This window comes from Dipteris shenzhenensis, chromosome 25, assembly GCF_047967505.1.
Source record: "Dipteris shenzhenensis isolate YYH24624 ecotype China chromosome 25, Dip_SZ_1.0, whole genome shotgun sequence".
In the NCBI taxonomy this organism is placed as follows: domain Eukaryota; kingdom Viridiplantae; phylum Streptophyta; class Polypodiopsida; order Gleicheniales; family Dipteridaceae; genus Dipteris; species Dipteris shenzhenensis.
Genome location: NC_141620.1, coordinates 3,229,935 through 3,253,484, shown reverse-complemented (window position 1 = coordinate 3,253,484; position 23,550 = coordinate 3,229,935). Strand labels below are relative to the sequence as shown.

The 23,550-nt window shown below is 44.1% G+C and overlaps 2 protein-coding genes across 2 annotated transcripts; both read right to left on the bottom strand.

Moving 5' to 3' along the window:
* Positions 1–14,687: 14,687 nt before the first annotated feature.
* On the bottom strand, positions 14,688–17,420 carry LOC147885317 (uncharacterized). The gene has a single exon (XM_087396997.1). The coding sequence runs from the start codon at positions 15,837–15,839 to the stop codon at positions 14,688–14,690; it is 1,152 nt and encodes a 383-aa protein (XP_087253123.1). The 5' UTR covers positions 15,840–17,420.
* A 78-nt stretch (positions 17,421–17,498) lies between these two features.
* LOC147885316 (pentatricopeptide repeat-containing protein At1g11290, chloroplastic-like) lies at positions 17,499–21,400 on the bottom strand. The gene is made up of 3 exons (XM_087396563.1): positions 21,037–21,400; positions 20,791–20,960; positions 17,499–20,702 (listed from the first exon to the last, which is right to left on the bottom strand). Exons 1-3 carry the CDS (start codon positions 21,181–21,183, stop codon positions 17,978–17,980), a joined length of 3,042 nt encoding a protein of 1,013 aa, XP_087252689.1. The 5' UTR covers positions 21,184–21,400; the 3' UTR covers positions 17,499–17,977.
* Between the last annotated feature and the right edge of the window lie 2,150 nt (positions 21,401–23,550).

Here is a 23,550-nt window from a genome sequence, read left to right as displayed (position 1 = left end):
TGTCAAGGAAAAAAAGATAGAGTTTCTATCACTTTGATGAATCGAGCACTTGATCACAAAGTCTAGCTCAAAGTACTTCAGTGTCCAATCAAAAAAGCACGTATGGTGGTTGGGTGCATTTGAGGTATGTAAACTATCGCCTTCCAAATTAGTCTTTGCTTGAAATGTAATAAATTTATATCATATATCTTGCAAACCTATGGTTTTAAATTACAAGTGAAGATTGAGGACCATGCAGTACTTTATTGGGTATTTCATCATATAGATATACCATCAATTATCAAGAGTCCAGTCTAAGGACACCATCTTCATGTTCCAGGGAAGGGTGATTTTTAAATTGAATGGCATACGGCAGGTGACCTGAAGACACTGAAGTGTATGTTCAATATAAGCAAAGGGGGTAACTCAAAATCTCCTTGCTTATACTACAATGAACCAGCGCATGTCCTAGATTCTAAATGGTGGAAAATAGCACCCAATAGAGATAAAGTAGATAAAAATTTCAAAGCAGTTCTTGAGATCCCTTTATGCAATGTTCACATTTGTACATTGCATGGATTATGTAGGATCATTGAGAAACTAGTTTTCCTATATATTGGATTTGCATGGAAACTTCACCCTGAGAGCAGAAGAAAAGAGGCACTACAATCATTAGAAGCAATGTTATCAAAAATTGGTCTCCATGAAGGAGATGTACATATTACAAAGGATCTTTAAAAATCTACAAATGGAAAAGATGCTACTACATAGTGGCTCCTCATTCATGGACTACTTTGACTTAGGATTCCCATCCTTAGGGATGCCTACATCCATGTCCATGTGCATGCCTTGGCTCAAGGCTTTCTTATCTTGGGTACTCCAGCCATCTTGCACTCCTAAATTAGTAGCCAGGCATGTGTCTTGGCTTGGTATTTTTTTCTCTTAGGCTCTCCAAATTTCCTTCATGTGCATGTACATAGCTAGGTGTGTGACTCACCTCATCATCTTGAGTCTAAACTAGTAGGAGATCCATCACATACTGATGATACTGCCTTGCTGTAGTCTTCTCCCTGTAGCTCCCCAAGGCAACTTGTGGATATTGCATGTGGTTCTTAGTCTTCTTTGAATGTAAGATTACTAGAATTGGATCACTTTAGAGCTTGACAAAGAAATCTAGCTTAGCACCTCCTAACATAGTCAAGCTAGGTCTCCTTGTACCTCTTGTTTGTTGTGTCTTGTACTGCCACCCAATCCCTTACTTTGCTACATCTTGTACTATCACCCAACCCCCTCACTCTAGGCCTCCATTCACCAACTCCGAGCGGTTCACTTTGATTCTTTTTCATGCTTAGTCATCCAACTCCATTTTTCCTTACCTCATGTGTGGCTCATGTAAGGTACCATACCTTTGGCCGTGCTTGAATCTAGTTTATGACATTTCCTCTCATGCTACAAGTAGTATAACAATTGCTTGTCTGTACTCCTTTGTCTAGACCCCTATGCTCACATGAATCTTGAGAAGCCACACATCTCCCTCCAACATGAGATCAAATTGTTGCAAGTAGGACACCAATCCCAAGATTAATCATTGTTCCTTCCTTGACATCATAGCCTCTTGTGCACTCAGTGTATTCACCTCCTCTATCTGATCTCATGACTTTGATCTTTTTGCTACTCTGGTTTTCTACCATGGCTTTGAATTCTTGAAATCTGGAAAAGACTTCAAATTTCCCCCTACATCTGTGTGAATCAAATCAAGAATACCTCGTGCACGAGAGGTACTTCTGTCGAAGTTGGTTTGCTTTTGTTTGCCGAAGCAGCATGCTTCGCAAACCTTTCCAAGAAACTATAGCTTCAGAATCCCGATTGCCATATTTTGATTCATGAGATCTAACAAGTACTTGAAATCGACATGACCATATCTCCTATGCCATTTTGCAGATAGTGGCATCTGTTGCGAATGAGCTGACATGGCATGCTTCTCTGGTATTGTAGCTAGCATTTTGTACAACCATCCTTTCTTAACACCTTTTGCTACTAGCTGACATCTTCTGGATTTGTCTCTGATAGTGCATTCATCTCCGTCAAAAATCACTCGGTAGTTGTGTTCCGTCATTTGATGTACTAACAAGAGGTTCTTGCTGAGCTTCGGAACATAAAGTACCTTTCACCAATCCTTTCGTACCAATGAAATTGTTCATAAAGATAACACATGTCCCTTGAACTAGATTCGGTGTATTGTTTGGTGTGTAGATGACATTTTTTTGACCTTCTAATGGTTTCATCTCTGTGAACCATTCGTGATGATTTATCATGCGAGATGATGCACCGCTATTGATATACCAAGGATCCTGTTTTGCTTGGTCGACTTGATAGCTGAAATCCTCTTTTGGATTGAAATTAGTGTCTAGGTACATTGTATCAGTTTGCTGCATTTCCTCGCTTGCAAGAAACATATTCCCATGTTCATTTGCAAAATGAATGTGACTAGAATGTCCACCACGATGATTTCCTCTGCCGCGAAAATTCCCTCGATTGCTACTGGATTGACTACCTTGGTCGTACTGCTTCTTATGACAATCTCTTTCATAGTGTCCAAACTTATGACAATAGTTGCACTAGATGTTTGACACATTGGTGGATGCATTCCCTCATCCTTGGAATCTTCCTCGGTTGGAATGATTTCCTCTTTGTTGCTGATTCTGATGTTGCTGAGGATGATGATGATGCTGATGCTGATGCTAACTTTGCTGATAATGACATTGCTGATGATTACCACTTTGCTGGAATGATCTGCCTCTGCCTCTGCCTCTGCTTCTGCTTCTGTTTGAAGCTGTGAATGCCTGATCATTAGAATGACATTTGCGTGCTTGAATGGCTTGTGTCCTGAGTTCTTCACCAAGTAGGACTAACTGAAGCTCTTCCAGTGTTGGAATTTGCCATTGGATGGCAATACTCTGGACTAGATTATCGTATCCCTCTCTTAGTCCATTCAGGATTACTTGAACCATTTCTGCGGGGTTCATGGTCTCTTCTGCTGCTGCAAGTTGATTGTTGTAGTCTTTTATCCGGAGTACATAAGCATGACCAGTTTCGTTGTTGCAGTTGCGAAAACTCTAGTTGATTTAGTTTCTCAGCGTGAGAATCTTAGATGTGTTCTTCGACTCATAGAGAGTTGTGAACATATCCCATGCTTCTTTCGATGTCTTGACTGTTGAGCTGTCCTAGCATGACATCTTGCAATTCTGCTTGATTAGATGATATCCGTACTTATTTTTCTCATCCCATTCTTCCTGTTCTCGAGCAATGATAGGATCTGCTACAGGTGTGGAAACTATTTGTGTAGTTGTAGATCCCGCTGCTAGTGCTGTGACAACAGATGGAGTAGAGCTACTGGTGGCTTGATCGTCCAATCGTCTAGGTGTAGATCCATCGACATACTCCCATTTGTCCTGAAGTATAAGAATGGTCTCCATTCGGTATTTCCATGTGTCGTATTGGAGTTATCTAGCTTAGCAGATGCCTCCAGATTGAGGTTGCTAGTCATAGACATGGTGCAAAAAATATACTCAAAGTGTCGTGAAAATCACTGTATGAATCAACTACAAAACACTGACTATGCCAAGTGAAATCTAAACTGTCGATGAAGATAGAACTGCAATATATAAAAAATATGATCTGTGTTACAAGGCTTGTGGCAAATGATGCTGGGAATAGCCAAGAGGCTTTACAAGGCTGAAATGATGTGTACAATGCCATGAAAATAGCCGAATAGGCTTTACAATGGTGGCATGTGTGTGTGAAATCAAATCATGTGCTATCTACCCACTGAACAATCGGCAATGCCTCTGAACAACTCTGAAGTCTGCTCACTGAGCTGATGAACGTCAGGTTTCAGGTAATGTGATGATGTGAAACCGTGAGCGTATGGACTGACTCCGAGTAGGTACTAGTCGAGAATTTCGGACATGGCTTAGATTGGCAACTTGGGGAGATTCAAAGCGTCCCCTCTACGGCCTCAATGCTACGTTCAAAAAGCTCTTCAACGACTCCTAGGAAGGACGGGCAAAGCTCCAGCTATGCCTCCAAACATTCCGCAACAGCCAATCTTCCTCTAAGGCCTTGCACCGGGCGCTTAGCTGCTACACGACCCAAGCTAACGTCTACGAACCTCCAAGTGCCAACAGTCGAGCAAACAGCGCCGCCTCCTTCCTTGTCTGTGCCTACCGCCTTAGTCCAGCCCTCCTACAACGAAGCAACAACCAGCTCCAGGCTGAACATCTGAAGGCTCCCAACAAGCAGCGGCCCTGTTGCTCACAAGTACAAAGCACAAGCATCTATGGGTCCTCCAACCTCCAATATTCAGCAATGCCTGGAGAATCAGCTTGACCACATGCGACACAATTAGCAACCTCCAAGGCATACAGCCTCTCTAGCGCCCAGCACTCAAAGCTGCTCCAGTGACCCGTGACGAAATCTGTGAAGATTCCGGCCTTACAAAAGCTTGGACCATAGTTATCCACTGGACACATCATCATCTTAGCCACAACTGCCACATCATCTGCAGTTCAGTGACACGTGTCCCTTATCTTCCACGTCATCACATTGACCAGCCAACTGCCATGTCAGCAGTCCAATCACACCTGGCACATCATTATCCACATCATCTGGCCACGTCAACCTGCCAGCTTATCAACCACGTCATCAGTGACATGTCAACAGACACGTCATCATTGCCAACTTAGATGCCACATTAGCATAGCCACGTCATCTACTAACATCATCATCTGTGCCACCTCATCAGTGCCATGTGACACACTGACTCCTACAGGCACAGTCCACAGGCACACCTCTTGCTAGGCACAGTGCCACATCATCACTGCATGTGACCCACAGTGACACATCATCATTGAGCACATTTGCACTCCTTTTGCCCCTCCACCTAGATCAAGTCGTATCTCTTGATCCAGGAAGAATTTGAGGGCGTTCCAAAAAGGTGAAACGCTCAATTTTTTGTGCTCTACGCGCTCGTCACATCACACGCACACTTCGATGCAAGTATCACTCACTCTTGAGCTTTGCCCCGACAAATCTACTTCCTGCATGCACATCAGTCTCTACATCGACGCACCTGACCCAGTACTTAAAAAGAGAGGAGAGGAGAAGAGTGGAGATGAGGAGAGAGGGAACAGCTAGAGAGCACACCACAAAATGAGTAACTGTACAGTAGATTTAGTTGAAAATATAAAATATATACAAACCCATTTAGGGTTAGGGTTAGGGTTAGGGGATCTAACCCTTTCCTTTATAGCACTCTATTGGGTTAGTGCTATGCATATATGATCACATGATGGTGCTATGCACACATGATCACATGATTTTGAGCGTGAACTCTCAACAATATAAGTCCATTCAAGAGTTGGAAGTCTACGCCCTTCAAAAACCTGAGGAGAGCACCTACATAGCACGGAAGACATCAAAGCAGATGCCACAAAAACGTTGCTTAGTTTACACAAACAAGGTGAGTAGATTAGGTGAACCCACGAGATGGATCAGAACCTTAGTGCAGTAAGCATTTTGTGAGCCACTCACCCTTCTTTCTCCATATGTTGCGATTGTGTACTCTTGCATTGTGAGTATTAAGTAGTGTGCCACAGCATTGTGGGGGATCCATTCTAGTTGGAGTAATCAGACCAGATCCAAGTGAGGAGAACATTCGCATCCTTGAGCAGAAGGAGAAGGAAACCTTGCACAGGTGTGAAATCATGCCAATGCTCGAGTTTGATCCTTCATACTCCTCAACTCTATCCCTCAAGTCATCAAACATCTGAAGGACATGACGCTGTCCAAAAAAATCTTGGAGCATTTGGTGTCTCTCTACAATAGGGTATCACCCATGAAGCATGTCTCCTTGGAAGTGCCGAGTATGGAACCCCAAGAAGTCAGCAACCATGCAGGAGCACATCAACGAGTAACAAGCAAAGAGATTTCTTTAAACGATATGGCCATCACTTTGCCATCCCATCTTTCCGGACAGGACTGAGTGTTCTACTCATACTTGATTACACGTGGGAGACTCAACTTTCTCACATCGGAGATGCTGGTGTAACCAACCTTAGAACACTAAGGGCAGTGTATTTGTCTCTACTATCTCACAAAGATGAAAATACAACCAACTTAATTGATTGCCTTTGTTCACAAACCAAACTCAAAGCATAGAACTTCATTGCACAACATCATGGAACCATTCAAGACAAGGGAGGCTAGAATGGCCCTACTCAAAAACATAGAGAGTGACACCTATTGGCCCCAACACTTGGCACCCCTTGCGGTATTTATTTAAACTGGTTAGCTTAAAGATACAAAGGGACTCCCTTCAAGAGCTCACCCGCAGGTGCAACCCAGTACAACGCCACAACCTGTGGCTATGCTAGTGACCAACTCCCAATGTTATTACCTTGGTTCCTTTCCACACACATGCATAATCACAAGTAGACCAGTCTGACAGCATGCCAAGCAATGCATTTCCCATTTCCAAGCCATCACCCAGCCCAAGGCCAACCACTGCACCCCCAGGAAGAGAGTATCACAACCAGTGCCCCAATCCTCTCCCAGGCCAACGGCAGGGCATCCAACCTAGTAGGAACTCAGTAGAAATGGCTGTAGCAAAGAGTGTAGAAGGAAGATGAGAACTCAGCCAACAGAAAGAGCCTGTTTCAGCCCGAAACAGCTCCAAAAGTAGGATGAGAAGCGGACAGAAAACTCTAGTAGGAGAGAGCTGCCTACGAGTGTCTTCCAACACCAAAAAAGATCAGAGAGAAGTGCGCCCAGCAAGCTGTAGCAGATCAGCCAAGAATGCGTCCACCAGAACAGAGTTTACAGCCCACAAACAGCTCCGTTTTCAGTGCGCCTTGCACCGGGCAGGAGCAGGAAGACAGGCGCCCATGAATATGACTTCAGATGCAGAAAAGAAGAACTTCTGTCGTGAAGAAAGTCGAAAACAACCTCAAAAGTGGCCTAGAATGAAGGCGTCCAAGTCCCAAAAGCATGCCAGCAACAGATTGCACCAAGGGGAGGAGAACTGTCGCGAAGGAAGCATGAAATTCCAGCTCAAGAAGGAGAGGGAGAGCTGCAGAAATCCGCCATGAAGAGAATAAGGTTGCCCTAGTAGGGGTGAAGTCTTAGAACAGAAACAAGAGCCAAGGAAGGGATCCAGGGACTTCCAGAGGTGACACAAGGCAAGCAGATAAGCCACCAACAGACACCTAAGCAAAATGAGGTGTGGGATTTTTAATGCCCGTAGGGGGTCAGATGGCACACCATGACCCTAGTGCAAAGGAACCAATGACCCTATTTTGAAGGATCTCTAGGGGGGTCAGTTTTTAAAGGATGACCCCACTGAACCAAACCAATGACCTTAGAAAATGAAACCATCCTAATAGCACTAGGAGTTGCACTTGCTGCACATAAAATCATAGGTACCTTTTGGGCATTAACTAAGGCCCCTAGCCTGGTACCCTAGGCCAAATTCAATGACAGTTAGTTTAGACACTTCACCATCACCACCACGTCCCCGTGACATAACCCCCTCTTGAAACAGCAAACTATCTTGTTTGCTGTCCCAAAATTACAGCAAATAGAAAAGGGTGTCACAATAGGCATAAAATGAGCATAAAATAGCCCATAATCAATAGTACATCACATGAAGTACCAAAAATACAATGTACATACAGTAGGACTGCAAATCTATCCGTATGTCAGTGTATCAACCAACTGGAGTGTCATGATCACTCATCATAAAAGTCTCATGGCAGAAACACTATCAGCATCAGTGCCTCAAGTGAAACCGTAGTGTCACCAAGCGACCTCTAGATATCATGTGAGCCTGTCTGCACTGCGGGTGCGGAAGCGCTACCGCCCCCATGAGGCTAGAATAATGCTCCAGACATATGCTCCGCTGAACCGGCATGAGAGACTACCACGGTAGGCTCAAGACCAAATGCCTCAAGGTAGAGCTGTAAAATCTGAGGTGAATCTGCCAATTCACCCTCTTCCATCCAGATCGCGTCGTTCGCAGGATAGTTCTTGCACTTCACACGATAGCGTCTGGCCACTCTACCATTAACTTTCTGTTCCTTATGTGCCACAATCTGCTCACGAATCAAGACCTCATCTTGCTCATCAACTTCAGGTTGCTCTTCAACTGGCATATCCTGTGGTACTTCTCCATGAAAAGGCTTCAGCAAGCTAACATGGAAAGCATTGTGGATGGTCCACTGCTCAGGTAGCTTTAGCCTGTAAGCTACCTCATTGATCTTCTCAAGAACTTGAAAGGGGCCGTAGTACCTCATATTCAGCTTAGTGTACAGCTTTACCTTCCTTTTCTTGTTCCTAAGGCGTGCTTTAAGAAAACGCAGCAACACCCAATCACCTTCAGTGAAAACCAAGTGCCTGCGATGCTTATCCGCAGCTCTTTTATGTTTATCTTGGCTGCGTTGGAGGGCATACTTAACCTTTTCATAGGCTGCCCGCAAATCCTCCACATACTCATCTGCCACAAAAATTTTATCCTTTGTATGCAAGATAGGAGGAACCTTCCTCGCTCCTTCCACTATTTCAAAAGGTGCCTTACCCATGGAAGAGTGCACTGTATTGTTATATGCATACTCAATTAGTGGCAAGTACTGTTCCCACTTTGTTTTGTGCTCAGACACATAACATTGGAGCAAATCCAAAGCTGTAGAATTTGCCTCTTCTAATTGACCATCAGACTGTGGATGATAAGAAGATGAAAACAGCAGTGAGATTCCCATGTCTTCAAACAAACCTCTCCAGAACATGCTGGTCATCCGTGGATCTCTGTCGCTCACGATAGACTCAGGCATCCCATGATACTTGAAAACAGATTTTAAGAACTCCTTTGCCATCTGCTCTAAAGTAATCTTCTTCCTTACTGGAATGAAATGAGCCATCTTGCTAAATCTGCAAATTATGGTCCAGATGCCATCATGACCAGAAGGAGTGCGAGGGAGATCAAAAACAAAATCCATGGCGATACTCTACCATGGTCTATCTGGTATATGCAAAGGCTGAAGTAAACCGGGCTGTTTCTGCCTGTCATACTTCACCTTTTGACAAGTGATGCATGTTCTGACATAAGCTTCAACATGCTTCCGTAGTGAAGGCCAATAAAAGTAGTGCTCCACTGCTTTGACTGTAGCCTCAATACCCCTATGCCCTGCATATGGTGGGGCATGACTTTCAGTGAGCACCTTATGCCTCAATGGCTGCATTACACATAGCTTTCCATGCATCATCAGAAATCCCTCCTAAGTGTGTAATGATCATGCCTATTGCCCTCTATAAGCTGATCATAAATACGTGCAAAGGCATCATTAGTAGCATACTGCTCCTTCATGGCATCTAGCTCATTGTGATAAGCAATAGTAACTGCAGATACCTGTGGTTTCTTGGACATAGCTTCCGTATGTCGCCTTCTTGAAAGTGCATCAGCCACTACATTTTTCTTTCCAGCCACATGTACAATCTGAAAATTAAAAATGGAAAGGAATTTTGCCCATCTCATGTGCTTTTTTGATAACTTTCTCTGAGTGAGAAAGTATCACAGCGATTGATCAGTTTGCACATAGAAATCGGCACCTAAAAGATAGTGCTTCCACACAGTAAGAGCATGAATTACAGCTACCAACTCTTGCTCATATACATTCATGTTGTGTTCAGCATCTCGGAGCAGCCTGCTCTCATATGCAACCACTCTGCCTTCCTGCATGAGTACTCCTCCAACACTATTGCCACTTGCATCACATTGAAGAACAAAAGGCTTTCGCGAGTCTAGCAAAATGATGACAGGATCTGAGCATAGCTTTTCTTTCAACTCATTAAATGCTGCAATTTCTTTCTTTTCCCAACGGAAAGGCACTGCCTTCTTCTGCAAAGCATGTAAGGGTGAAGCTATCTCAGCAAAATAGCGAATGAAGCGCCTGTAGTATGAACACAAGCCAAGAAAACTACGAACTTCATGTAGGTTCTTCAATGGAGGCCAATTCTTGATTGCCTCTATCTTGGCAAGGTCCATCCTCACTCCATCGCGTGAGATGATGTGTCCCAGGAAATGTATCTTTGGCATGAAGAACTCACTCTTCTTGGTGTTGACCACCAGTAAACTGTGTTTCTTGAGTTCTGCAAATACAACTGCCAAGTGTTGCCTATGCTCCTCTTCATCTTTCGAGTGCACAATAATGTCATCAAAGAATGTACCCACAAACTTCCTTTGCTCTCTGAAAATGCGATCAGGAGCATTGGTCAAACTCATAAAGCCCAAAAGTGGTCCTAAAGGCAGTCTTATGTACATCTTCGGGCCTGATTCGTATCTGATGGTAACCACTCTTCAAGTCAATGCGACTGAAGATGGCTGATCCCTCTAATCGATCCAAGATATCATCAATGCGTGGAATAGGAAATCGATTCTTGATAGAGATCTTATTCAAAGCCCTGTAGTCAATACACATTCTCCAAGATTCATCCTTCTTCTGCACGAGTAGGACAGGAGAACAATATGGAGAAGAGCTTGGCTGAATCACCCCTTCTGTAACAATTCATTCACCTGACACATGATCTCCTCCTGCTGTGCCACACTCATCCTGTATGGTGGTTGGTTAGGTGAAGAACTGCCAGGAATGATATCAATGGTATGATCTTCTGGCCTCTAAAGAGGCAACTCCTCTGGGAGTTCATTTGAAAAACAATCTTGAAACTGAAAGAAAAACTCAGTTTGCTGTTTTTCCAGCTTGGAAAAATCAGAGTTATCCTCATCAGGATCTTTTTCTTTGACAAAAATCAAATACGCAGAAAGATGCTTTTTCATTATAGAGGAAATCGCTGAAGCGGATACAACTCGGACTGATTCTCCCTTCGAATTTACATCAATGACTTGGGTTTTACCCCTATAAGTCAAGGTAAGCTTCTTGTTATGTGTATCTATGATAGCATGCACACAGTACATCCACGGCATCCCCAAAAAAACATCACACTCAGGTAAAGGCATCACATAGAAATCCTCATAGTCCACATATCCCTAAATGTGAATCCGTAGCTTCCCCATAATAGGAGTGACAGGGGTACTAAGCTCCGGATTAGCCATGTTGGTCTCACAAAGAGGGCCAATCTCCTCTGGTCGAAGACCCAACTGAGTTGCAAGTTCAAGAGTAATGAAATTTGCTTTGACTCCTGAATCAAAGAAGTACAGACAATGTTGATCCCATAGCTTGCCCCATGCTTTGCACATCTCTGTCTTCTTCTCATCATGCTCACCCCCAATAATGTCGGGTATATGGCCAACACTTGGCTTGGGCTTCTTGCCTCTGGGGTCCTCTCTATTGCCTTGATTAGTGTCAGCCCGAGTTGCTGTAGGTTCTTTCCTCTACTTGTTAGGACAATCTGCTGCCCTATGACCTGTCTCTTTGCAGAGGAAACACCTCCCTTCAGTAAACAACTTGTTCCTCTCCTCAGGAGTGAGAGAAGAGGGCTGCTGTTTTCTCTTTTGTCCTGCCACAAACTTTGATTTAAGAGGGACTTTTCCAGCTTGTTGTGGTTTCTTTGGCTCCTCCTTGAAGTTGCTCTTGAAACCCGAGACTCTGCCCTGCTCGAGTGAGTAAGCTATGTTGGCATTCTCTATCAACCGTGACATGCTGGAAATATGTGTCTTGGTGCAATAGTCCCTCAACTCTTTGGGAAGACCACATCAATACTTTTCAATGGGGATGGTTCTGTGAGAGCTCACAAGTAGAAGTGCATCCCAAAACTTCTTGTTGTAATCCTCAAAATTCCTGCATTCCTGGCATTCAAGTTATGCCACTGAGTCATGACATCCACTTCAAAAGTAGTGGTGAGTCATGCGACTGAGAATGCCTTTTTGAATTCAACCCAAGTAGCAGGTGTTTGGCCCTGAAGGAGAAGGTGAGACCACCATTGCATGTCATTTCCCTTAAGGAATGTGGCTGGCTTCCTGATTTTCGAAGACTCTCTGAAGTACCCTCCAGCAAAAGCCAAATCAAATTGCTGCAAGAAAGTAAGAGCCTTCATTCTATCTGCATGACCATTAAAGGTCTCAAACTTCACTGAAGCCCCCCCTTCCTTGTAATCCTTCATCTTGAGCCTGGGCTCCAGCTGATCATAGCCAGGGGGCTGCAAATAAAGTGGTTGCTGTCCTTGGGGTCCCTCAGGAGCTTGAAGAACACCCCCCACAACTGGGTTTGCAGGCACAGGTGGTATTGGCTGTGTGTGACATCATAGGGCTGCCTCCCTACAATCCAGGCTGTATCCCCACATTAGCATACAAAGAATCGGGGCTGGCTGTGAGGTCATGGCCTGAAAAATGGATCCTCCTCCAAAGTGTGTAGGCTGAACCACATATTGTGGTTCGGCTTGCTGCCCTTGCTGCACATTCTGAGCATTGCTACCATACTCATTCCCATTTGGTCCCTACCTCTGTGGCACTGCAAGTGGCTGTACCACTGGTGTAGGTGGCTCTGATAGTGGCTATACCACAGGTGTCGGTGGCTCTCGGAGTGGCTGTCCCACATGCATCTGTGGACCCTGAATGGGTTGTGCCTCTGCCCTTGGCATCAAAGCTGGATTATGCACAATCTCAGCAAAGCTCTAAGTGAGCTGGGTCAAAACTTGCAACACAGAAGCCATCTGTGTTTGCATTATTGCCATAGCATTTGCATGCACACTTGGGTCAACACCCAATGCAACTGTACCCACAGGATTTTGCATTTGTGGAGCTGGCTGCCCCAATGCATCAACTTGAACATTCTGCCCTTCATGGGCTGCATTTTGCACTCTTATTCCGGGCTGTGCTCCCCTTATCTGTGGCTCTAGGCCAGACTCTGAGTCTGCACCATAACCAAGCTTAATATTGTCCATATCCAAAAGCAATGGATGGCTGTACCAAAATCAGAAGAGGCTTTCTCTACTTAAGCTTCCCAGGGACTCCTCTGGATGATTTGATGAGGGTCCCGACAATGGAACCACTGTAACCCGCCTTAGAACACTAAGGGCAGTGTATCTGTCTCTACTATCTCACAAAGATGAAAATACAGCCAACTTAATTGATTGCCTTTGTTCACAAACCAAACTCAAAGCATAGAACTTCATTGCACAACATCATGGAACCATTCAAGACAAGGGAGGCTAGAATGCCCCTACTCAGAAACATAGAGAGTGACACCTGTTGGCCCCAACACTTGGCGCCCCTTGCGGTATTTATTTAAACTGGTTAGCTCAAAGATACAAAGGGACTCCCTTCAAGAGCTCACCCGCAGGTGCAACCCAGTACAACGCCAACCCGTGGCTGTGCTAGTGACCAACTCCCAGTGTTATTACCTTGGTTCCTTTCCGCAGACATGCATAATCGCAAGTAGACCAGTCTGACAACATGCCAAGCAATGCATTTCCCATTTCCAAGCCATTACCCAGCCCAAGGCCAACCACTGCACCCCCATGAAGAGAGTATCACAACCACTGCCCCAATCCTCTCCTGGGCCAACGGCAAGGCATCCAACCTAGTAGGAACTCAGTAGAAATAGCGGTAGCAAAGAGTGTAGAAGGAAGATGAGAATTCAGCCAAGAGAAAGAGCCTGTTTCAGCCCGAAACAGCTCCAAAAGTAGGATGAGAAGCGGACAGCAAACTCTGGTAGGAGAGAGCTGCCTAGGAGTGTCTTCCCACACCAGAAAAGATCAGAGAGAAGTGCGTCCAGCAAGCTCAGCAAGCTGTAGCAAATCAGCCAAGAATGTGTCCACCAGAACAAAGTTTACAGCCCACAAACAGCTGCGCCTTGCACCAGGCAGGAGCAAGAAGAGAGGCGCCCATGAATATGACTTCAGATGCAGAAAAGAAGAACTTATGTCACGAAGAAAGTCAAAAACAGCCTCAAAAGTGGCCCAGAATGAAGGCGTCCAAGTCCCAGAAGCATGCTAGCAACAGAGGGCACCAAGGGGAGGAGAACTGTCGCGAAGGAAGCATAAAATTCAAGTTCAGGAAGGAGAGGGAGAGCTGCAGAAATCCGCCATGAAGAGAATGAGGCTGCCCTAGTAGGGGTGAAGTCTCAAAACAGAAAGGAGAGCCAAGGAAGGGATCCAGGGCCTTCTAGGGACTTCCAAAGGTGACACAAGGCAAGCAAATATGCCACCAGCAGACACCTAAGCAAAATGAGGCGTGGGATTTTAAATGCCCCTAGGGGTTCAGATGGCACACCATGACTCTAGTGCAAAGGAACCAATGACACCAATAAATCCTAGGGAACATGAACGGGAAGGGAACGCCACGTCACCATACCCATAAACAAACATACTATTATATACATTAGAAAGCTTAAACTTAGAATCCAAGACTCAAAAACGTTGCAATTGCTTTTGGAGTAAGCCTTAAGGACTCAAGACTCAGGCCATAGTTCACGAATAATCATTGATAATAGAATCTAGATTAATCATTATAGCTTGCCAATGGCATACAAAAGCAAAGTCCATCAGAGACAAGGCATAAACATATGAGATTATCTTGAGTCTTGGAATCTTGAATCTGGATATAAGAAAAGGAGAGTGACACCTCCTACTACTGAGGCTCCTAGAACTTAAAAAACTAGCTGCTACATGCATGATCCACTCAACACTATCAACATCAATGATCAATCTAAATCTGCAGCATTGTGGTTGCTGCCCTCTTCCTCCTCTTCATCATCTCCATCATCTGGTTGATCTCCATCTTCTTGGTCATCTCCAACATCATCCATGGATGCACCCACCACAGGAACCATTTGCTGGCATGTTGCCTTACCATTCTTCTCCTGCCATCCAATGAATTCCTCACGGCTGTACCCAGCATTCATCTTTTGAAGCAAACGTAAGTTTGCATGCACAAACACAAGGTCACTTGCCTTTCGTGTCCCAAGTCTGTTCCTCTTCTTTGATGCAATGTGCCCAAAGCTACTCCACAAGCGCTCACAAGGAGAGGAACTTGCTCCTTGACTCAAAATGCGGATAGCCAAGTTTTGCAACAAAGGTGTATCAGCCCCATAATCCTCCCAGCATAGAGCAAACCCCACAATATACATGTCCCTTTGTGCATCCTCAGAGCCACACATTCCATATTTCTTCCTATAAAAAGCCAACTCATCCTTTACTTGCCTTCGCTCTTGTGCATCTGGTACCATTTGCTTCAGTATCTTCTCCCATCCTCGCATCACCTCCTTATCCGACTCTTGCTTGTTACCTTGAAATTCAGGTTCCAAGACATAAGCTGCAGCATGCAAGGGTGAATGATAGGAGTTCCACCGCTCCACTGCCAAGTCTACTAATTCTTGCTTCCTATCAGGATTAGTCACCACCTCCTTTAGATTTTCAATCATTTTGTCCATCCCCTCATAAACTTTGCCAATGCATGGCTCATCACTATCCATAAGCCTCATCAAAAGGATGATGGGCTTCACTATTTTCACCATATGATTGACATCCTCCCAATAGGCATCAGATAAGCATAAAGACTTGCATTCCAAGGCATTTGCACTCTTTGATTCCTTCCACGCCTCCCATTCATTACACACAACAAGCTGCCTTAGAGCATTTTTTACCTCTAGAAGACGCTCCAACATGATGAAGTTGTATGCAAAACGTGTCTCTGAATACTTCAAGAGGTCTTTGGAGGCAAGCTTACGATACACTGCAAGAATGTAGTGGTGTCGTGTGATAAAACCAATAATATCCTTTGCAACATCAATTATTGGATGAACCCAAGCAAGCTTCCCTATGTCCTTCAGCAAGTTATTCAAACAATGTGCCATGCAAGCACTAAAAGTGAGCTTAGGATAACGTGCCTCCAAAATGCGACCTGCTGCCCTGTTGGAATTCTCCCCATCTGCTATGAATTGAATGACATAATCAGCCCCCACCTCATTAATAGATTCACTCCACAAATCAGCCAACCTCTCTGCTGTCTTTCCGCCCTCTGAGTTATCAATGGACTTCAAGAAGCATGACTTACCCCTGCAATATGCAACTCCCCGAGAGCAATTCTAGGACCTTCGTGGTGGTCAGGTGATATTCGCATTGGTAATATGTCCATCATTCTCAATGGCAGAGGGGGGAAGCAAGCCAACCCAAACCTGGTCAAGTCTAGTGGGTCCTACCAGGGCAGCCTCATTCTCTTCATGGCATTTCTGCAATCACATTTCTGCTGTCTCTCTGTTCACATATATGCTCTGTCTTTCTGTTCACATATTCTGCTGCACTTAGAAAAACCACTCACTACTATACATCAGTTTTGTAGGGAGGTTGCTATCTCAAGTCTCATCCAAGCCGAGGCTGACTTATTCGTAGACATGTATCTCAAGGCTGCATGCAGATATGGAATCAGATATCACACAAGTATTACCCTCTATCATATTGTGATTTGGACTAAGCTGGTGAATAGGATACCAGACAGTCCACGACAAGTTATTGCTTTTTGTTGAGGTCAAGGGGTAATTCTCATGGCTCAGTAAGGAGAACCCACAATCACTCTTCTTCGACAACGGAGAACACAGAACAGCCCACACGATGGCCTATGAGTCAGCTTGGTCTATCGTTAGGACATGAATGGATTTCCAAGGATGCAACAACGATCCTTTGCAATAATCTGGGTCACATTGCGATTGCCAGGAAGCCGGTGTTTCGTACTAGGACTAAGCAAATTGAGGTTCGCACATTGAGGTTCAGTATCGCTTGCATTCTGAGCACGTTGAGATGGTTTCTTGTCTGACTGCAGAGAATGCTTCCGACTTATTCATGAAGGCTCCTCCCAGAGGGCAGATGGAGCATCTGAATGACACATGGGCATGGGACCAATAGTAATTCAGTGAGAGGTGTTGGAGGTCACCGCCCCACCTGTGATTCCCCATAAGAGGACATATGGCAGATAGACCTGGTAGATCAGTGATAAGTTATGCATGCACATATCCTGAGCGTAGTGCTGTGTATGGGCATGTATATGTATGGATACAGCATTGCGCCTGAGCCTATTTATGGACTGGTAGCATGGTCGCTAAGTTGGCAGCCCCAGTCAAGTCAGTTAAAGGCCTCAGTTGGCCTAGTCTAGTCGGCCTGTTTTGGGGCCACCCTGCCTGTCAATGCTTATAAAAGAGGGCCATATAACACTCTTCTAGATCCCACTTAAGCCTCAGCATAGGGCATGCAGGAGCAGAGGAGTTCAACCAGTAGATCCCTCGTCTTCACAGGTTTGGAGACCCTCCTTGGCTGCAGGTTTTGCCTAACACATCTTGGTGCCTTCATTGCCCTGTTTTGGTGTAGATTGTCTGTTATATTGTGCCTATACCTACATCTCCATATTTAAGCAACTTTGTGCGAGATCGGAGAGAGATTCCAAGATCTTCTCAAAACCTGGATTTTGACAACAAAGGTGCACCATGTATAAGAATAACATTGAAAAGCTTTGACCAGATAAATGAACGTGCAGTGAAATTTATTGCATGCATAATGCTGGCGTTATCAAATTTATATTGACACCTAGAAGTTGCCCCTCCAATTCTGGTTGAATTTCACAATTCAACATAAGGGGCCTGATAGTATCAAAAACACCTCATCCATAGAGCTGGCACCGGCCTTGGTTCCCCTTCCTGGGTCTGAATTCATGGTACAGTGAACCATACAAAGCTCTTGTGGCATGGCCTAAATCCAATCCTTTGATTCCTGTCCAAGCCTGTCAGAGAATTTGTTTGTAAATATCTCCTTCACTCTAGTTTTAGCAAAGATGTTGTACACAGGTTAAAGAAAAAGGGTTGGTGCAGCTGTATTTCAGCGAACACCTTGCCTGGCTTCCATCCCTTTTTATCCTAGCCCAGTGCCATAGTAAATCAAATATGATAGCACCATGAAGGCCCCAGACACCTGTAAATTTGTTGCATTTTTTCCACATCCACAACCTTCAGTAAAAATCCTGACAAGAACACAACCCATTCTCAAAGTGGTGGACACGATAAGCATCACATATAATGATCGTCCGTCTCTCAATTCTTGAAATAAGCTTAGTGGCATTGTGGCAGTCATTGCACACTCGCAAGTTCTTTGTGACTCTGATAGTCATGCCAGCTGGTAGAGTGAGAAGACCAAATGCAATAGCTAATCTCTCACAATGTCCATGCAGGGCTTCTTCCTTATCTTTGTCTGAAATTCTGTCCAAAATTGCGTCCAGTTGTGGCACATGTCCTGCACGCTTCATTAGCATCCCCAATCTTTCTAATTTTGAGTGGATTTTATTAACATACGAATGTGTTTTGTCTCCCACAAGGAACTCATGTACCTTGTCAAAAACCTCAATCCAGGCTTTCCCAGGTTTTTTCCAAGCACTTACAGATTGCCTCTGGTCTTGTATGACTTGGACTTTCTCCCACATGTTAGCATCTGCATAGATATTTGACATTATAACATAGGAAGCAGCATTGTTGGGCTCCAAACGGACCACCTGCTCAAAGCATAGTTCCCCTAGGTCCACGTTGCCAAACTTTCTACAGGCAGTGAGCAGAGACATCCAGACAGTGTTATCAGGGGCCATTGGCATCTTTCTGATTAACTGTTCAGCCTCGTTCAAGTGCCCAGAGCGGCCGAGAAGGTCAACCATGCAGTTGAAGTGATCCATGCTCGGTGTGATACCATACTTCTCTCTCATACATCTATAAAAATGACGACCCTTTTCCACCTGGCCTGTATGACAGAGAGCAGCAAGAACACTAGTATAAATACTACTATCCGGCTTCAAGCCTTGGTTTTCCATGTCTTCAAGGCATTGCACAGCTGGACCATATTCTCCATGATGCGCATATCCAATGATCATTGCACAGCATGACATGACATTTCTACTTGGCAATGTATCAAACACTTTGGATGCTTCATCCAAGTTCCCGCATTTGGCATACATGTCAATAAGGGTGCTGCCAACAACAACATTTGATTCAAGTCCACTTCCAATGATCTGTTCATGCATCAGCTTGCCTTGCCCTATCGCTCCTATGCTACCACATGCTCTTAAGATGCATGAAAATGTGACCTCATCTGGCTTTATGCCTTCTTGTTGCATCTGCTCAAAGAGTTCAAGAGCAGGAATACCATATCCATGCTGGGTGTATCCCCCAATCATGGCACCCCATGATACCACATCCTGGAATGGCAATTGGTCAAATGCTGTACATGCCTCCTCTAGACTCCCACATTTAGCATACATATCAATAAGTGCACTTCCAATAACAATATCTGAATCAAGTCCAGTTTGTATAAGCTGGCCATGTATCAGCTTGCCTTGTCCTATTGCTCTGATGTTGCCACATGCTTTCAGGGTACATAAGATTGTTACTTTGTTTGGTTTTATGCCCTTCTGTTGCATACGAGTAAAAGTCTCAAAAGCAGCAAGACCATCCCCATCTTGGGCATATCCTGCTATCATTGAACCCCATGACACCACATCTCGAACAGGAAGACAATCAAAAACTTTGCGTGCCTCCGTTAGGCTTCCACATTTAGCATACATGTCAATGAGAGCATTCCCAACACCCACACTTGATCGAAACCCACTTTTAATGATTCGATCATGTATCAACTTTCCCTGATCTATGGCACCTATGCTGCCACATGCTTTTACCACACATGAGTATGTGACTTTGCTTGGCAGAATATCCGCCTCTTGCATCCTCTCATAAAGTTCAAGAGCAGTGAGACCAAGCCCATGCTGGGCATAGCCTACAATTAGTGCATTCCAAGACACCACACTTTGATAAAGCAATCCATCAAAGATTCTATGTGCCTCCTCCAGGTCTTTACATTTTGCATACATGTCAAGGAGGCTGTTCCCAATGGCTGCATCGGCATCAAGTCCACAGCTAATGATTTGAACATGAACCAGCCTGCCCTGCTCTAGGGCTCCTATGAGCCCACATGCTTTTAGTACGCACAAAAATATTACTTTGTTTGGTTCTAATCCATCCATCTGCATCTGCCCATAAAGCTCTAGTGCAGGAACACCCTGCCCTTCCTGGGCATACCCTGCAATTATTGCACCCCACGATACCACATTTCGATTTGGCAATTCATCAAAAACTTTGTGCGCCTCTTTCAAGCTCCCACATTTGCAATACATATCAACGAGAGTGCTACCAATAGCGACATCTGATTCAAATCCACTTCTCCTAATTTGATCATGCAATAGCCTCCCTTGCATTAGGGATCTAATGCTGCTAGATGCCTTCAAGATGCAAGCAAATATTAACTTGTTTGGCTGTATGCCCTCTTCTTTCATTTTCTCATACAATTCAAAAGCCCTATCGCTTTTCCCACAAGCAACATGTGCTGAAATGATTGCATACCATGTATAAATGCTGGATTTTGCAATATTTTCGAATACTATGTTTGCTTCACGCAGGCTCCCACATAAGGTGAGGAGGCGAATAAGGTGATCGCCTAACGCTGCCACTGACTCGAGGCCGTGCATGACCATAAGGGAATACACACGCCTGCCCACTGCAAGGTCTTTCCGATTCACACATTCCTGCAGAAGATGGTACAAGATGCGCTGCGATATGGGTACGCCACGCTTGCCTGTAAATTGAATGGCTTGAATTTTTTCATCAAGCCATTCCAAAGCTCCAACATTTCCAGCCACCCTGGCAATTTCAATATTGACATGAGCACTTTTCATGTTTCTTGCAGAATACAAGAGCAATGTATAATTCCTCGGGCATTCAAGCTTACCTGAGACGGTTTCCTCCAGAAAGGCAAAAGTAGTTTGCCTTTAGAATGCTCCATACATGTGCCTTGGACAATCGAGAGGTGGCCGACGTGGCTTGCAGCCGGGTAAAACTAAGAACGTCGTTAACCTTCTTGATTTCGCCGTCAAGAAAGCCTGGAAAATTCTGAGGTTTCTGCAGCATTCGCCCTGATCAGCTAAGAAACCAACCAGCTCGGGAAATTACGCATTACAAGGGAAGTCCTACTTACAGTTCGAAAAGTATCAACCGGCCACCGTGAGAGATCAGCAATGAAATCCCGTCCGGGGAGAGCACGTCTGCGCGATGGTGGGACTGATGCTGTGGCGCTGTGCAAGAAAGGAATAACGCGAGAATAGGAAGGGCAACCCCTGCACATGGATCGAATAGTTTCCACAGCTCAAGAGGCACTAGAGTCACATGGGCTTGTTTATCGTTAGCCATGTGAACTCGTCGACAAGGGCCTTATGCACCTTCATTCATTCAATAGGCACTTCCAGGCACATGTGGATTTTCATACCTTTGCCGTGTCTAATACTAGAGTGTAGTTTCTGCCTCGGCCACACGTGCCTACAATTGGCCCTTCCTAGAGCGGACCAAGGTGCTCTTTCGCCGCTTGGCGTCGCCACCAGTGCTCCAACCACTTGGACGGACTACTTCCTCAAGTCACATCCTACAAGAGAAATGTTTTATGGGGTTGGAAAGAGCATGTTGTAGGTTCTTGGGTTGCATACAGTTGGGGAGAGCTCCCCTACGTTCGTGGGACAGTCCATAGGGACACCTCCCTTTGCTACTAGTGTTGCCTTGTTGGAGCTATTCACCAATGTAGGAATGCCCTCATATTGCATAATGGGGTCAACTAAAGGTTGTGAGCAACACTCTAAAGCTCATTGCTAAGGGTCTATGCACCGCCTAATAGGGCCTTGCATTCATAGCCCAAAAAAAGTTATGGCATTAGCACAAGGTGTGAACAACTACTCTAAAGTTTGTTCCTAAGGGTCTTGGGTGCATAGCCCACCTTATTGGACTTAGTACCTAGTTTGATCATAAATTTCATATTTTTTAACTCGAAAAATATGATAAACTAGCTTATTCTACCATCGAAAGTGGCCATACTACTATCACTTTTCCCACAAATCAAATACTACCATGAGTAGTAGCCATTTTACCACGAATTTTAAGGCAATTACGGGCTGTAGTATAGCCACTATCAGCAATAATACATCCTATTTCTTGAAAGTTTTCTACAGACAAAAATGCTTGCGAGATTCCATCGATAAGATTAGACTCTTGTGCCTAGCATGTTGGGGTAATGTGGACCACAATTGAGTCTTGCGATAGGGAGAGGGTGAGAGAGTGACTGTTCATTGCACTTGCAAAATTGGCCAACTATTGGGGTAAGGGTATACCACAACTACAAGCCAATTCATGCGATTGCGGGCATAGAATGATGGGTGAGGTTGCCAAATTTTTTTCCCTTTAAGATTGGTATCTTTTTCTTAGTTTGTGCAACTTGCACATGGTTGTAGTTCGAGGAAGGTGCTATCAAGATTATGAGAGGTTCAGATTGCTACATGTCTATGCCCCTGTGCTTTGTGTATATGAGGTTATAGCAAAGAGATAAGAAACAAACAAGCAAGTATTGAAAATGCAAAAATAGAATAGTCGGTAGCTAGAAGGAGTATTGTACAATCATCAAAATGAGTTTTAACTAAGGAGGCAGATTACAAATGTACTTGGTAATCTAGAAGCTCCTACCATAGATTATGTGCACAACCTCCTTCATGAGCTTGTGATTGAAGGTGTTAATGCTAGCTACAATGTAGACCTATGCATAGGTATGGGTAATATGTTCCATTTGCTTCTCACAAACACGGCAACAAAAAGCCACTGCTTGAATCTCCTACTAACAATTGATTTGAGATGCTTACTAGGATTTCACTCTTTGTAGCCTTTCAATAGCTCAATCGAATCAAGAATTAGTTGCTTACACTCCAATGCTTCCCGTGTCCAAAATTTCTACTTATCGCTAATGTTGACATAAATGACCTTCCATGTTCACGAACACATCCTAAAGATGTGGATGAATCTAGAATATATTATTAAATAATATGTAGACATTTGTTTCATCACTCACAAAATATAAGAAGGCACCTTAATCAACCTCTTTACAACACCTTGCACGCTCATGCATGGAGTCAAACAATGTGCAAATATGAAATGTGCTCCCAAAAAGGAATTTGGAGAAAATGCTGAGAAGGAATTCAGAGAAAAAGAAGGTTGAAAAGAAAACTTGCTGATGCCAATCTCAATTGGAAAGTAGCAATCAAGAAATTTTTTAAATCAACGGTAGAATCCTGATGGAGTTTCCTTTGAGCACTTGGACCTTAGCACAACTTCACAAATTTATTTGAAAGATGCTACTCAACAGCCAAAACAAAGATTACATTGCATGTTAAGAATGTCAATTTTTTTAGCAAAATTGAATACATCTCTATATTTCCAAATCATACAAGCGATTGAATGGAGATTGAAAAAGAGATTATGATGCATGCCATTGAATGGGATTTTTTGCAACACTAAACATGGGAGACACCAACATCACTTGCAATCATACATTGCTTTATGAAGATCATCTATTTATTTGAAAGATGCTACTCAACAGACAAAAGAGAGATGACATTGCATGTTAAGGATATCAAATTTTTAGCAAAAGTGAATCCCTAAACATTTGACATCTTTATAT

What these genes read in the sequence shown, in the direction of transcription:
- LOC147885317 (XM_087396997.1), bottom strand. Translation starts at nt 15,839, where the DNA reads ATGGCACATTGTTTGAATAACTTGCTGAAGGACATAGGGAAGCTTGCT.
- LOC147885316 (XM_087396563.1), bottom strand. Translation starts at nt 21,183, where the DNA reads ATGTGCAGGGGTTGCCCTTCCTATTCTCGCGTTATTCCTTTCTTGCAC. An exon ending in CGGTTGATACTTTTCGAACT is followed by an intron (nt 20,961 to 21,036) that starts GTAAGTAGGACT and finishes CGAATGCTGCAG; the next exon opens with AAACCTCAGAATTTTCCAGG. An exon ending in TCTGGAGGAAACCGTCTCAG is followed by an intron (nt 20,703 to 20,790) that starts GTAAGCTTGAAT and finishes TGAAATTGCCAG; the next exon opens with GGTGGCTGGAAATGTTGGAG.